Below are 14655 nucleotides of genomic sequence, written 5' to 3'. Positions count from 1 at the left end.
ATTCTCTTCAAAAAATGAAACAAAACCGAAAAATCAATTGAGTTTTTTGTTGTCGTTGTTGCTGTTTTCGAGGCCCTCTAACATTATCTTTTGATTTAATCAGAGCATTGTTTTGAAAAAAGCAAAGCAATAAAACAAAATAAAATTATGAAAAAGTGATTTTTTTGAAACCATCTCTAGCATCAATCTGTAGTTGCTATATATTTGTGTTCTGGGAGCCTGGAGCCACAACTATTTGTTGCATAGAGTCATCCTCACCAACACTCAATGTCTCTCTTCACTAAGGCCCCTTTTGATGTAAGGGGGAAGATTTGTGTCTGTGATGGCCCTTTTGTGTGGAAAATGCCCTGGCGTGCAAAAGCAGACACTGATTCATGTCCGTTTTCTCAAACTAAGTGACAGTTTCTCTGCCTCTGTCTCTCCCTCTCTGCTCAGTCACAGGGTGTTAACTCTCCACCACGAAGGGGAACTACTGTGCTGTTAAAGTTGGTTTCCTTTTATATCTTTACAACTCTTTTATTCTTTTCTTTTAAACAATTCTTTAAAATTCGTTCTGTATTTCAATTATTTATGTCTGGCAAATCATCAGAGGGCTCCAGGCAAATTATTTCTGACCTCAACTTCCTTGACACTGTAGCCAAAGGACCCGTCTAGACATGGGAGGTCCTGTTTGTGAGGCTGGATACTCCTAGAAGGAGAATAAAGTTCATTCTTTCTCATGTTCCAACTGACCCTCATGTCAAAACACAAATGGTACACTGACCAGACCAGCTACACAGAAATCACTGTAAAAATAGAGCTATTTAAAGCTATTAGACCAAGAGTAGATGTAGACGGATGTGGCCGAATATGCAGCTTTACAACTCCATTAATGCAGAGCAGTAGAAGTTTGGAAACAACTTTAGAAATCAAAATTTTACATTGTTCGTGGTTGTAAAACACTGTCAAATGAATAAAGTGCTGCTCCATTTTTAGCAAAAATCATTAGTGTGTTTATTTATCAAAATGCTTAGCCTCTTGAATGGCAGTGTTCCATCATCTTATTGTTTTTTTGTTGATTTGTTTCCCTTTTATGTTATTGTTTTTTGCATTTTTAATTTTATTTTTATTATCTATTTCTATCATCTAATTGATTTTTTTAAACTTTAATTATTGTATAACATTTTATTCTCTTTGACCCTTTATTTATGTGCTTAACTATAAATTCTAATTATTGCAATTATAATTATTTTAATGGCTGAAAACTATTATTTCATAACATACAGTTGTAATTTCACATCTACATTCTATGTCTTCTTGCTCCAGGTTTATTTGAGAAGTACACTTAGTTGATTGCTTTCTTAACCAAAACGTACATAAATAAGAAGATTGAGTAAGGGCTGGGAGTTGATAGTATAGCATAGCATAGCATAGCATAAAGACTAGTTGTGTTCAAAAACTATAATGTTGACTGATAAACACATGCAACAAGAGCATGAAACAAGAGTACAATGACAGAACCCTCAGCAGTCACTGCAGCTGCCTGAAATATACAGTAGTGTCACTAAAAAAACTTTACTGCCAGTATGTGCTGCTTCTACATTTCAGTATTGTAAGAATTGAGCAAACACGACATCACAAAAGGTGCTGGCAGGCATTTCCTATTTTTGAACTTTTGGAGCCGGGGTTCCTAATCTGTGTACTGGACACCCTGAGGGGATCATAGGGAGAGTGCTAAAATAATTTGATATGAAATGAAAGGATGTGGCCCTGAACAGAGAAAGCCACAGGCTGAATTTTAGGCATCATTGTGAGGTGAAGATAGTATTAAGAAAACTTTTTCCGTTTGCATCAACCTATCTATCACCGTGAAGCTGTTTTTCAGCACTGGTGTACCTGATAAACAAGTGCAGTGCCTGTCTGAGTGGTAAATACATCTTTCCCATCTTCCTCAGGCTTCTGGGCACAATTGGAACAGCTCATAGCCTCCATGCAGGCTCAACTATTGCACTGAGTGAGTTAGAAATATTACATTCTGTCTTACTGTGTTCACTTGAAATCTTCACCAGAATTAGATTTTGATCAAAACAAATCTAATAAGAGATGTATGAATCAGTTTGTGTGGTTATCGGGAAAAGCTCTTTCAATTGTCCACTTCCTCTTCTTATCAATTAAGAAAATGAAAAGAAAGCTGATCAAACCAATCACCCTTTCCCTTTTTGTCTTGCAGACCCACTGATGGTTTTCATTTAGGCCAGCTTTTTCCTTCAGTGGCATGGCCACTTCAGGCTGCTCTTCACCTGATAAGTGGCTGTACGAGCTGGTTTATTGATGTCCTTATGTGGGTGACTTGTGTGTTTCTGAGTGTGTGTGCTCAAACGTATGTCCCTGAGCGTGTGTGTGTGTGTGTGTGTGTGTGTGTGTGTGTGTGTGTGTGTGTGTGTGTGTGTGTGTGTGTGTGTGTGTGTGTGCGCACTATAACAGCAAAAGCAGTTGCACACATGAAGGTCTTGAAATGAAGATTGACTTAATTAATTGCTCTTTTTGCAATCAATAAATCAATCAGTTATGACTAACCTGATGTAAGCCACCAGGTAGTGAAGAACAGGTGCACTTCCCTCGCTCTCTCCTGGCTGCCACGACAACGCTAGCTCTGTGTCAGATACAGCCATGACAACGAGCTGAGTGGGGGGTGAAGGGGGCATGCACATGTCTAATGGCAGAGGAAGAAATTGAATTTAGCAGAAAGGCATTAAAACCACTTCTGTGGGAATAATGGCATCGACTGTAAAATGTATTCCTTCTACTCACATATTCTTACCATGTGAAGCAGTGCTGATGTCTCTGGGCATGCTGGGTCGACCCTCCCCTGCCCATCCATACGCTCCAACACTGACTCTGTACTTAGTGTTCACCCTTAAATTACCAATATCCACTGCCTAGTCAGTGCATGTAGGAAAGACATAAAGGTGGATATTGGAAAAGAAGCAAGTCGAAGGTGGTCAGGAGAAGAGAATGACAAATAAGACAATAATAAAATGGAAAAGAATTGGATAAGGGCAGATGTTACTTACAAAGCTAGCCTGTCCATCAAACTGGCCCTTTGAGAAAAACAGAGGTAAATTAATATTAAGTGCATCACAGTGTGTACATTGTCCTAACTTCAATACTAAGCTGACATCAATTGATTTTGCAGTAGTGATGGAACACACTGAGGTACCACACCCTCCAGAGCATTATTTGAACAGCATTGTACTGCAGAAAGTATGTGTTGCCGTAAAACAGGTGAGGAAAAGGTAATTAACAATAGAAGAGAGACAGACCATCATAACACTTAAAAATGTTGGTCTTTCCTACAGAGAAACTCAAGGTGTCAGTGAGTACAGTTTTCTTCATCATCAAAAGGCAAACCACAAACTGGGGAAACTCAGACAGGAAGACGTCTGGAAGACCCAAAGCCACAACAGAATCAGAAGAGAAGTTTCTGAGAGTCAACAGCTTGGTGATAGGCGACTCACAGGACAACAGCGTCAAGCACAGCTCAATAGTGGTCATAGTATGCAAGTCTCAGTTTGAACTATGAAAAGGAGACTTCAAGTTGCCTGGGCCATGAACCACCGCCAATGGACTACTGAAGACTGGACAAAAGTATTATGGGCTGATGAATCAAAATTTGAAATCTTTGGTTCATCACGCAGGATTTTTGTATGCTGTCAGGTAGTGAAAGGATGGTTCCTCAGTGTGTAACATCAACTGTCAAACATGGAGGAGGAAGTGTGATGGTCTAGGGCTGTTTTGCTCCATCCAAGGTTGGAGGCTTGTACAGTGAGAGGTAGTCTGAACCAAAACGGCTACCACAGCATTCTGCAGCACCATGCAGTACCCTCTGGTATGTTCCTAATTGGTCAGGGGTTCATCCAACAGCAAGATAATGGCCCAAAACATAAATCCAAGTTATGCCAGAACTACCTTAGCAAAGAAGAACAAGATGGTAAGCTTGAAAACACGGAGTGGCAGCACAGTTTCAGACTTAAACCCCATGTAGCTGGTTTGGGAAGAACTGAACAGAAGAATGAAAGCAAAGCAACCTACAAGAACCACACATTTATGGGAACTTTCGCAACAGAGTTGGGAAGAACTTTCTGAAGAATATTTGATTTCCATTTTGGAAAGAATGCCACGAGTGTGTTCAGCTGTTATATCTGCCAAAGGTGGCTACTTTGATGAGTCAAAAGTTTAGAATACATTTTTGTTATTCTATGTTTTCATCTCAGAGTACAATGAGACATTAACATACATAATTTCCAATAAAAATTAGGAAAAATTGAGGTGTTCTAAAACTTTTGACTGGTAGTACTGCTATTGCAAGCTGTTTTTCTATATGCTGATAAAGATGCACTGCAAACATTTTCTTGGCTGTCACATCTCACATTGTCTTAGACAAAAGTTTGGAGCAGGTCAGACCTGAAAACTGATTAAACTGGAAAGAGTCACATTGTTTTTCAAAGCACTTACTCCAATGACCCCAAGTGACAGGTAAAGATGCAACATTTACTGCACTCAAAAGTGTTTACTCACAGTGGTCAGCATGTCCAAACTCAGAGGAACCTCCATCGAGGCTGCTGTATCCACTGGGCGGCCATTCTTCATCTCATTGTAGAAGACCTGAAGAGCATATACAGATTTATGTTAGAAGAGAAACACTGCTTTTTCCCCTCATTATTCAGACGTAGTAGTGTCACTGTAAACATGACTCATGATGAAGAAATACTATGAAGAAACAGGGTCATTTGGGAACTTCTAAAACAATTGGCCAAATGAAGTACATGTTTGTCAGTGAGCTGTGGGGAAGCCTGGTAGTTGAGTAATCCTCTTAGTGCAGACATATGGTCAAAAGCAGAGCACACACAGTCATACTGATCCACAATTTGTTAATGGTTGACTCAAAACAATCACTACACGGCAAGGAAGGTGTAAAAGAAGCTTGGTTCTAGTACTGTATATCACATTCAAAAAGAGGATAGACATAAAACACATATCAGAATATTTAAAAAGTGCTGCAATCCGTCTATTTGACACCACAACAATACCTAATTCCTACCACTGCATATTTCTATACATTTTTGATTTATTATGGACATAACAAGAAAAGCAAATCCCACTAGAGAGTCTGTAAAGTATAGCTTTTCTAGAGTGGAGCAAAACATCTACTGACAAGACAATAAATTAAGATTTGTGACCACATCTTTCAGAGCTTTATTGCCTCCGTCTAAGTATAAATTTGGCAGTGGAGGGGTTTTACCCAAACACTAGAAATTTCAAAATATCAATCTAACCCTCAAGGCCATCTTGCTGGACATCGAGTTTGACAAGCACTTTAGGAGCTGAAAAAAAGATGGTGGGGGCCACTCACGACAGCAGCTTGCAAAAGGAAATGGACATCCATTCAGTAAAAAGAGAGGAAATTCGATTTGTGACATATTTGAGGACTTTTTTATGTTGGCTGGTTTGAAAACCTTTCTGTGCATTATATAAAAAAGAGGTCTTAAAAACAAAATTCAAGGCCGTGTTTTATTCCGCTGTTTGTAAAGGTAATACTTGTTCTTTTCCCTTTGGTTTTGACATGCTCTTCTGGCTACATATACAGCTTGAGGTGTTGCTTCTAATATTAAGCAGCAGTTCTTCAGAATGAAACAGCTGCTCTTCAAACAAGGACAGCTGGATTGCAGTTTTCAGTGAAATATGATGAGCAGCAGATCGTTACCTTTAAACTACAAAATGAGCGTTGTGCAAAATATTGGAAGAAATGGACCTATACCTACTTATTTGAATGATCTTTTTCATTTACTGCATTGCTCTGAGATAATCTGCCATAAAGCTTTTATCACTTATGTGAATGGTAATAACCACTAATAACAACTTTTTAATGTTTTTCATGGAATATTCATGGTGATATGTATAGAATGGAAATAGTATTGTTGCAGTTGTATAACTGCATTACATAAAATCAGTTTGCAGGTACCTTGTATCCAGTGATGGTGCTGACATGTCTCCGAGGCATCTTCCATTGTACACTGAAGGCCGTGCAGTTGATGGTATCCAGCTGGATGTCTAGAGGAGGACTCAGACGATCTGGTTTACACAAACACAAACACAGACACAGACATAACCAAAGGGAAACACCAGATTTACAGCACAAAAGTGTAAGTTTGGTTATGGACAGCTGCTATAAACTGTTTATACTGTCCATTGGCTTTAGATAATACTGAGTCAGAAATGAACAACAACTATAACAATGATCACTATTTTTCAAAATAGATCCAGTAACTACTTTTCTGCAAGCATGTTACTTGCAGTAACAAACCCATAGAGAGGCCTCACCAAGTATCACGGCACACTTGTTGCTTAGCACCAAACAGCAGATATAGCAACTAGATGATGAGTGCAGTGACACATCCAGAGCAACAAAACATCCAGATGTTTCTATCAGCAACAGAAAAGACCAAAAGATAACTAAAATTAAGTCGAATATTGGACTTATATTGAAAATGTGACCAGAAACTTGCGTGCTCGCCCACCACTTACAAGAAATGCAATTCACAATTTGAATGTTTCAGCTGCACGACTTTTAAACAAATTCAAGTCTGTTGCAATGTCATTCCTGTTGGCAATGACAGTCCGAACAGAACCTCCGCTGCATTTCACCCGAGTCTATTTGAGGACAAAAAAAAAAAAGGTCAACGTGAGATGCATATTTTATCAACTGACTTTGACGTCTGATGTCATTATTTGATGGATATGATGCTTGAGTGACATTTCAAGAGTTTGTAATTGCATTTCCAGTGTCTTAAAAGGGGTTGAAAAATATTTCAAGAGGCTCTTCTGGCAGCAAGAAAGATAAATAGTTATAGCGCTACAGATCATCAGTGCTCCTGATGACCTGATGTATGCATCAAAAGGCTCTAGAGGACAAACATAAGGACTCTCAGAGCTTCACAGTCATACACTTTATGATTATTCTATAATCATTCTTGGTAGAATGATTGCTACCAAGAAGCTGCAAAGAAGACTGGAAAATTATGCAGTAGGTGAATATTATTTATTTTCAGTGCGTTATATTTATCATTTATCAAACCCCAATAATTGCAAATAGTTTCATCTTGTAATGCCGTAGAATCGGAATATGTTGAGATTTAGTTCAAAAGCTAAATATGAGCTACAATCGACCTTATTCTTTCTAACCACCAAACTGCTCACTTCGCTGGTATAGCTTGACATAGGGGTGAAGCAAAAGTAAATATAGCAAAGGTGAGGTCAGCAAATTGAAATCTCATGTAGCTACAGCGCTGCTCTTTCCACATTTTCTCTCCTCTTTATCTCTTGTCTCTGCCCTTTTCTTCTACCTACGACGACCTCCCTCCTGTTGTCCTCAGCCCTCCTCTGTCTTCATCTTACTTCCTCTCTCGTACCCTGTTCCCCACACTTCCATCTGAGTGGGTAATGCAATATGTCAGCTGAATTCCCTGATCATCCCTATCTCCCCAGAGGTATGGCCCAGTGAACACATGGGTGAGCTGAACTCACAGAATTAGAGCAGATAGAGAGGGTTCTTCTTGAATCATCATCTGTGCATCCATCAGGAAGCTTCTTAAAGCAGTGCTTAATAAACAAGATGCAGTTGGGATCTGTGCTAAATTTAAAGTCTAGAACTGGAGTGAAGCGGCTACCTCTTGTCAAAATGTTTCCTGAAAATCCCTGAAACTGGTGGATTATTTTCAAATGGTATAATTTGTGGGGATCCTGTTCCTGCAGGTGTCTCTGCACGTTTAGCCTTGCAGTACACACAGAGAAGTTGTTCTTAAATGCTCACTTTTGATGAAAACCTGTTTTTAGTTGCAGAATGGTAATATGGTGTTTTTGTATGCTAGAAGATATGTATCGTGTGGATCATTTTTATGAAAAAAAAAAGAACTCTAAATGTGAGCTAAGTTTTTAGGTATTTAAGTCATAACAATAGAATGTCTTTAAGCCAACTGGATTTTTTGTGCAACGCTGGCCTGACGCTGGTCCCAGCAAACCTTGATGATTAGCGAGACATTTTTTTGATTTGAAAAAATAGCATGCACTGAAAACAGTTTGAACTGTATATTGGCTAGATATTAAAATATTATGGTAAACAACCTTCCAAACTATGTGGTGAGATGTCAAAACGTGACCAAGTCTGTATGTCTGCATGTCTTTTTGCATCTGCAGCAACTCAGAGTGACTTGTTCATTGCATTGGAAGCAAAAATCCATAAAATCAGCTCTGACTTACACACACCTGGAGACTGAATCTAGTGAAGGTAACAACTCTGACCAAGCAATGGGTCTAATCAATACAGAGAATGCATTGGCTGCTGTTGCTACAGAGGACATGGCCCCTTTTATAGATGAGCAGCACAGGTAAAAGAAGATCTCCTCTTGGTGCACTGTCCTGACCAAACCAACCTCAGTGGTGTTTACCTGGTTTAGTGAAGGTTAAATGTATCAGTGCACATTAGAAACTTAAGGTCAAACAGTTCACCAAATTTTAAAACTTCCCTAAACTGCACATTTTCATGCTCTCTGGTTAAAGCACAGTACATCTCCCCAATGCACCAACAACTACACATCACTATACTGGCAAAAACGTCCGCTTACTTTATCTGTAAGATTTCAAAAATCCCCTGCTCTGTGATAACCCCTTTAAAATTACTCATTAACGTCTGAATCAGTGGTTGAAGTATTGTCCAAATAATAGTTTAACTAATTAACTGAACTGTTGGGGCCTAATCTAATCATTGAATATTTGAGATTTTAATGATATATTCGCTGGTGATATTTTCTTATTAACTCCATTTTTTTTTTTTTTTTTTAGGAATGATGACCAAGACAAGGACAATGTGCATTTGCACAATCATCTTGTCAGTGATAACCAATGGGCAGATTAAATTGCTGCAGTCGTATCATTTCTGCACAGTAATTTCAAATAAGTTATTGGTTGTCATATACAATGATACCAATACATCTGCAGTAAGTAAATAACTGTTTAGACATCATCACTGTCACACATGATTCTTTTTTGTCAGCCTCAAACATGTAAATAAAAAGCCCTTTTTCATCTGTTATGGGATACAAACAAGAGCTCTGAGGTAATTTGGGCTTTATGAGATTTCAGTGTTTCTGACACGATTCACAAAAAACAAAAGAGTGCTGCTGTAATGCTTATTTCCCCTTTACAACAATTATTCAGCATTATCTTTAGATACCATCTTGCATAGTAAATCATCTTTTCAATCACTCTGACTCTATACCTCCACTGTCAGAGTCAGTCATGCAGAAATGCTCCTCTTTCCAGGTCTGAGTCGCCCAAAACTGAATGATCACTAAGATGTCTGCTGTCATGCTGCTCTTCAGCTTTGAGATGAATACATAAAGAATGACTTTGAAGGGGTAAAATGTAAAATATCAACCCCAGTCCCACACAATAACTGTCTCATGCTGATTGCTTTTTTCATCACTCTCTTTCACCAAACAGTTTCATGCGCTGCGTGTGAGGTGATGGAAAAGATCATTACAATGCATGCTTTCATAACAAGTTAATAACTTTAGATAAGCATTGCAATTATTGTAAAAAAACAAAACAAAACATAAAGCTTCTGAATCATTCTATTAATAATTCAACAGCTTATTCCAACAGGGGATGAACCTGTCAGAATCTCGAAAAAGGAAAGACCAGCTTGGGGAGGGACGTCATTCAAATTTTAACACTTTCTTAACACCAACATCTTTGTTATTTAAGGCTGCATCTGGACATTGAGCCCTGTTGACATCCTCGCCCTCCCTCAGAACGAGGCCTGAAAGACCTCAAAACACAAAAACAAGTAGAAATGTCAGTGACAGTCATGAAGACAGAACTTCAGCTGTCCTCTGTATGACAGACTAAACTGTGGTGAGTTTACTGCGCTGACAGACAGATGTAAAAGTCAGGCTGCGATGGCCTGTGGGTCTAAAGAGTGAGGGAGGGAGAGATGGAACAGTCAGAGAGAGTGACAGCGAGAGAAAAGGGAAGTGATGGAAAGAGAGAAAAAGAAGGAAAAGGGAAAAAAGTGGAACGGGAGAGAAAGAGTGTGGGTGATGACGAAATCCACATCGAGGGATTTCTGCCCAAAGGAGCACATTGGCAAGTGCAATGTTGGTCTTAAGCTGAGTTTTTTTACCTTTCTTGTCTGACAAATACTCCCACATTCTGTTAAATTAATGACATAATGTATGTGCTCCTTTTCCATCAATGTAAACAATAGCTTGTGGTAGAAACTGTTAGTCATTGGCTGCCTGATGTCCTTAAATTGTACACATCAGCAGTCACTAATAAACATCCCCTGGTGCTCTACCAGTTCCTTACCGCAACTTCTCTTAGCTGTTGCAGCATCTCTCTAAACTCTTGTCCTCAGCAAGTGGCTGCAGGCTTGGATTTGAGTCAGACTGAGTTTGGGTGACTGACGAGTTGAGGATATTCCACCTCTTCACCCTAAAATAGCTCTTTGGTCACTTTGGCAGCATATTTATGATTGTGGTTCCCTGAATTGTGAAGCCACACGTGACCAAATCATAGCAGAATCACCATCATTTTTGATGGATGATGCTTTGGTTCATGCGCTGTTCCTGTTTTTTTACTGCACAAATTCCTCGTTCCATTATTTTGACACAGGTTGAGCTTTGTGTCATTACTATTTCATGTCGTTCCATTTTCTTTCTGTATGTTTTGGCCTTCTGTTTTTGAGGAGAGGAGTTTTCATTTTGTGGTCAGTACTCATGAAGTCTCCTCCTGATTGTTGACAAGGAAACATGTTCACCAACATGTTCACCAACACCCACTAGACTTCCTCAGTTCACCATTTTCTAGTTCTCTAGCGCAGTGGTTCTCAACCCTGTTCCTCAGGACCCCATGTCCTGCATGTTTTAGATGCTTCCCTGCTCCAGCACACCTGATTCAAATGATCAGCTCGTCATCAAGCCTCTGCAGAAGCCTCATGACGAGCTGATCATTTGAGTCAGGTGTGCTGGAGCAGGGAAGCATCTAAAACATGCAGGACATGGGGTCCTGAGGAACAGGGTTGAGAACCACTGCTCTAGCGCACACTTGCAATTTTTTTAATCTATTCAGCTGTCAATTTTGGCCAATTAACTACCTTGAAAATCTCTTTATTATCTTCTTCTTTTGCAACTTTGCCTCTGTACTCCTCATATTGACAAAGGACTGCACTTCAGTCAAAATTGCAAGTCTCAGTTAACTCTGAGCTACATGAGTGCATTAACTGATGCTAAAACAACACTTGGATGCCCAAGAAGTCATAAGCAGCCAAGTATCCAATTACTTGTAAACCTTTGCAATTTGTGCAGTGTGTGTTAAAACTGCACCACAATTCTGTCAGTAGAGATATAAACCTGCTCAAAGCAGAGAGTCTCCACTTTAATTTAGCCATTTCCATCATTTTTTTCCCAATTGAATGTGCAGAAACATAATGCCTTAAGAACAAAAAAATGACTAATTGTCCAAATAACTGAACTGGCGTCGCTTCCCTCATGAAAGTTCTGCCTCAAGCTAATCAAGGTTCAGACTGCTTAAATTAAAGCTACAATGGAACATTTTTACCTCACTGAGAATTTTAAAACGGAGTTCTGTGCTGCAGAGAGAAAGTGGAAACCTGTTTATAAATGTTCTTCAGAGAAAGCTACAAAACACCTTTGTTGCAGAAAAATACATTTCCTACTCCATGAGGGAGGTAGTAGATGTTTTCTTGATGATGAGCAACTAAACTTACTTTCTTGTTTTTTGTTGCTGTTTTTTTTTTTTTTTTTTTGCCTCAATCACCAACAACTAAACTATTTTTGCTTCATTTAATAACTCAAATGTGACACGAGGAAATGCTAAAGCAGGCTTAACCTTTTAGGTGTAATAAAACAAATGGAAAGATGAAAGACACACAAATGCTGCCCTAATCCACAACGTTCCAATATAGTCTTCAAAAACATCACCAAAATTCTGATTATTATTGTTGCTACACCTTGTTACAGATGGCCTTAGATGATGAACTCACCAGATCTTCGGACATTTGATCTTCTTGCACAAAAGCAAACGCTGGCTGTGCAAATTGCAAAGAAAAGTAAGTATAAAAGACTTCTTTCTTTACATGTAGATTCCATGTCTTCTTTTAGTTGGTAACAGTCAAATGTTCATTGTATCACACGTTCAAACGCGCCTGTGACTGTTAACGGAACTGATTCCCTCGTTGATATATGTATAAAAAAGTTTCCTTGAATAAAACACAAACAAAAAACAGTTTTCATCCAAATTTTGGCACAACCGCCATCCAAAGACACGGAGGATCTGTCCAAGAGAAGAGTGTAGCCACGGTTTGACACTGATAAGATTACAGTCTGCAAAAGATCAGTGGGACGGACACGTTAACGGACAGACAGACAGACACGGTTCCCCCTGCAGGCGCTCTGACGGACGATGGAGAGGGTTGTGCCGACACGTAATGCGCAATCACCGACACAAATGAATGGTGGGCACGATCACTTTTACGCACAAAGACCGCTGTCCTGTCACGCTCCGCTCCGCGTCTTGGGCAGCAGATGAGCTGGACAGCGAAGTGCAGGAACGTGGGGCCATTTAGAGCTAAGAGGATAATAAGCGTCTAATCCGCGCACTGGACACAGATGGAGAGCATGTCTTGACGCAGAGGCTGGGGCTAAAGCAACAGACACTCTGTATTAATGCTGTCGGTGTATGATTGAGTGTCTGTGTCCACAACAGTGACCAAAAACAAAGAATTTAGTTAATTAATGTTGCCCAAAGCTGCTGGTGTGTGCTTATACTCGTGAATATGTCACCAACAGACCAGGTTTTGTGCTCTCAACCTGGAAAAAAAAGTAAAATCTGGACAAGAGTGGATGTCTGTTTGCAAACTGTTAGTATTTTAGAGAGAATGTGTGCATGAGAGATCAGACAAATAATTTCTCTTGCTAGTCATTTTTCTTATCCAATAGGATTATAAAAAAACAGAATGAATAATGTTTGTACAAGGTATTTTTAACTTTATTAAAGTTGCCCACAGGCTCCACTATTACAATCTTGGTGCAAATGTGGTTTTATCCATTAGATGTCCTACACAAATCAGTGTCAAAACACTGCTGCAGCCGGTAAATTAGCCCAAACTTTTCATCTGGAGGGGCCACATTTCTTAACTCGGTTCCATTTTGGTGTCCATTTTTATCATATTATCATATTATATTACCATGGTAGGGAAATATAGCCTCCTGCCAGGAACCACTCTGATTTGTTAAGTCATCTTCATTCTGCTGGTCATTTACTCTGAGCGAGGCATTTTCTACCTTCACACAAAGGACGCATGTGAAACTCGGTCTTTACTCAAGCCATCAATTTGTGTGGAATAATATAGAAATCCTTTTATCCAATTTGGATCCCGTGGGGTTTTTTTGTTTTTTGATTTTTGCCCTGCCACACACTTTCAGCAAAATGAAGTCTTTCCGAGAACAAATATAAGACACATCTTTGGGGCATACGGTATACACAGACAAGTCAAATAGTTTTACACATTTAGTGTAGTTCTGTCTGTAAAGATCCAGCTGTACAGATACAGCAGCACAGGCCAAACCACCCGTTTATTAAAGGAAACCTTGACAGCAGGTACTGAAAAGGTAGAATAGTGCTATTAAACTAAGGCCTAAACTAAGACCCATCTGCATGGGTGAGGTTATGACACTACAGCTCAGATTTTTTCAGGCTACCTGAAGCTATTCTATCTTAATGATAAATGCAAGCATCTTTCTGTCCACAGCGTTTCGTATTCACCCATTTGCATGTAGCCGTGGTACATGAAAGCTGCTGTACTGTCCACTGGGAGCAAACGAGAATTCATTTTAACATGTAGAGTCAACTAAGATTAGTAAAGTAAGCTGCATCTGTTTTACTTCTGCATGTTCATAAAGAGTATGTAGCATCCAACATTTTGTTATCAGTCTGCTAGCGCTGACCAAAAAAAGTTAGCAAGGTTGATTCACTCATTCAGGTATCGACTTTATGTGTCTCAGGAAGACTGTGTCGAGCTCAGACTCTATTTATCTGACTTTTAACTTTCTGTCTCCAGAGGTGAGACTCTAGTATAGTGTCATTTCGTGTTCCTGTATTAAAGAGTTGCAACAACTGGGGATTTGACGCCATTTTGTTTCCATTCACTGTGTCACACACTAATGTACCCGTGACTGTGTGTGTATACTTGCTTAGTGTGTGCTATGTGTTTTATTTGGATTTTTACATTCTAAGCTTTCTAGTCATCATTCAAAAGTAAAAAAGGATGATTGCTTATCAATAATAATGATTTTTTTTTTTACAATTTAGAGGACAGATTTGTGTATGAAGACAGGAGAAACGGAAAGGGGGAAGGGACACTTATGTAGACTTATTTGAGCAATGCGAAATAATTTGCTTTGGCATTCTGGTATATTCTTTTGGTGCCCCCATCTCCTTCATTATTCTTTCTTTTTACCTTCTCTCTCTTTAACTATCTCTCGTCATCTCTCTCATCTAGTGTTCATATCATCTCTCATCTCTTTTATTCATTATTCA

General features: G+C 39.2%; 1 protein-coding gene across 1 annotated transcript in view; it reads right to left on the bottom strand.

Annotated features, from left to right (window-relative positions):
* Positions 1–12648, bottom strand: part of LOC110963055 (pikachurin) — a 33872-nt gene extending 21224 nt beyond the window's left edge. The window contains exons 1-6 of the mRNA XM_051951239.1: positions 12101–12648; positions 6002–6111; positions 4558–4644; positions 3054–3080; positions 2801–2918; positions 2557–2692 (exon numbers count right to left, since the gene is read on the bottom strand). Of these exons, the coding sequence (XP_051807199.1) occupies positions 2557–2692; positions 2801–2918; positions 3054–3080; positions 4558–4644; positions 6002–6111; positions 12101–12206 (584 nt within the window). The 5' untranslated portion in view covers positions 12207–12648. The remainder of the gene's footprint in view (positions 1–2556; positions 2693–2800; positions 2919–3053; positions 3081–4557; positions 4645–6001; positions 6112–12100) is intronic.
* Between the last annotated feature and the right edge of the window lie 2007 nt (positions 12649–14655).

The sequence above is a fragment of the Acanthochromis polyacanthus genome, chromosome 7 (genome assembly GCF_021347895.1).
Source record: "Acanthochromis polyacanthus isolate Apoly-LR-REF ecotype Palm Island chromosome 7, KAUST_Apoly_ChrSc, whole genome shotgun sequence".
NCBI lineage: Eukaryota > Metazoa > Chordata > Actinopteri > Pomacentridae > Acanthochromis > Acanthochromis polyacanthus.
Note: the sequence above shows the minus strand (reverse complement) of the source record. Positions and strands in the feature narration are given on the sequence as shown.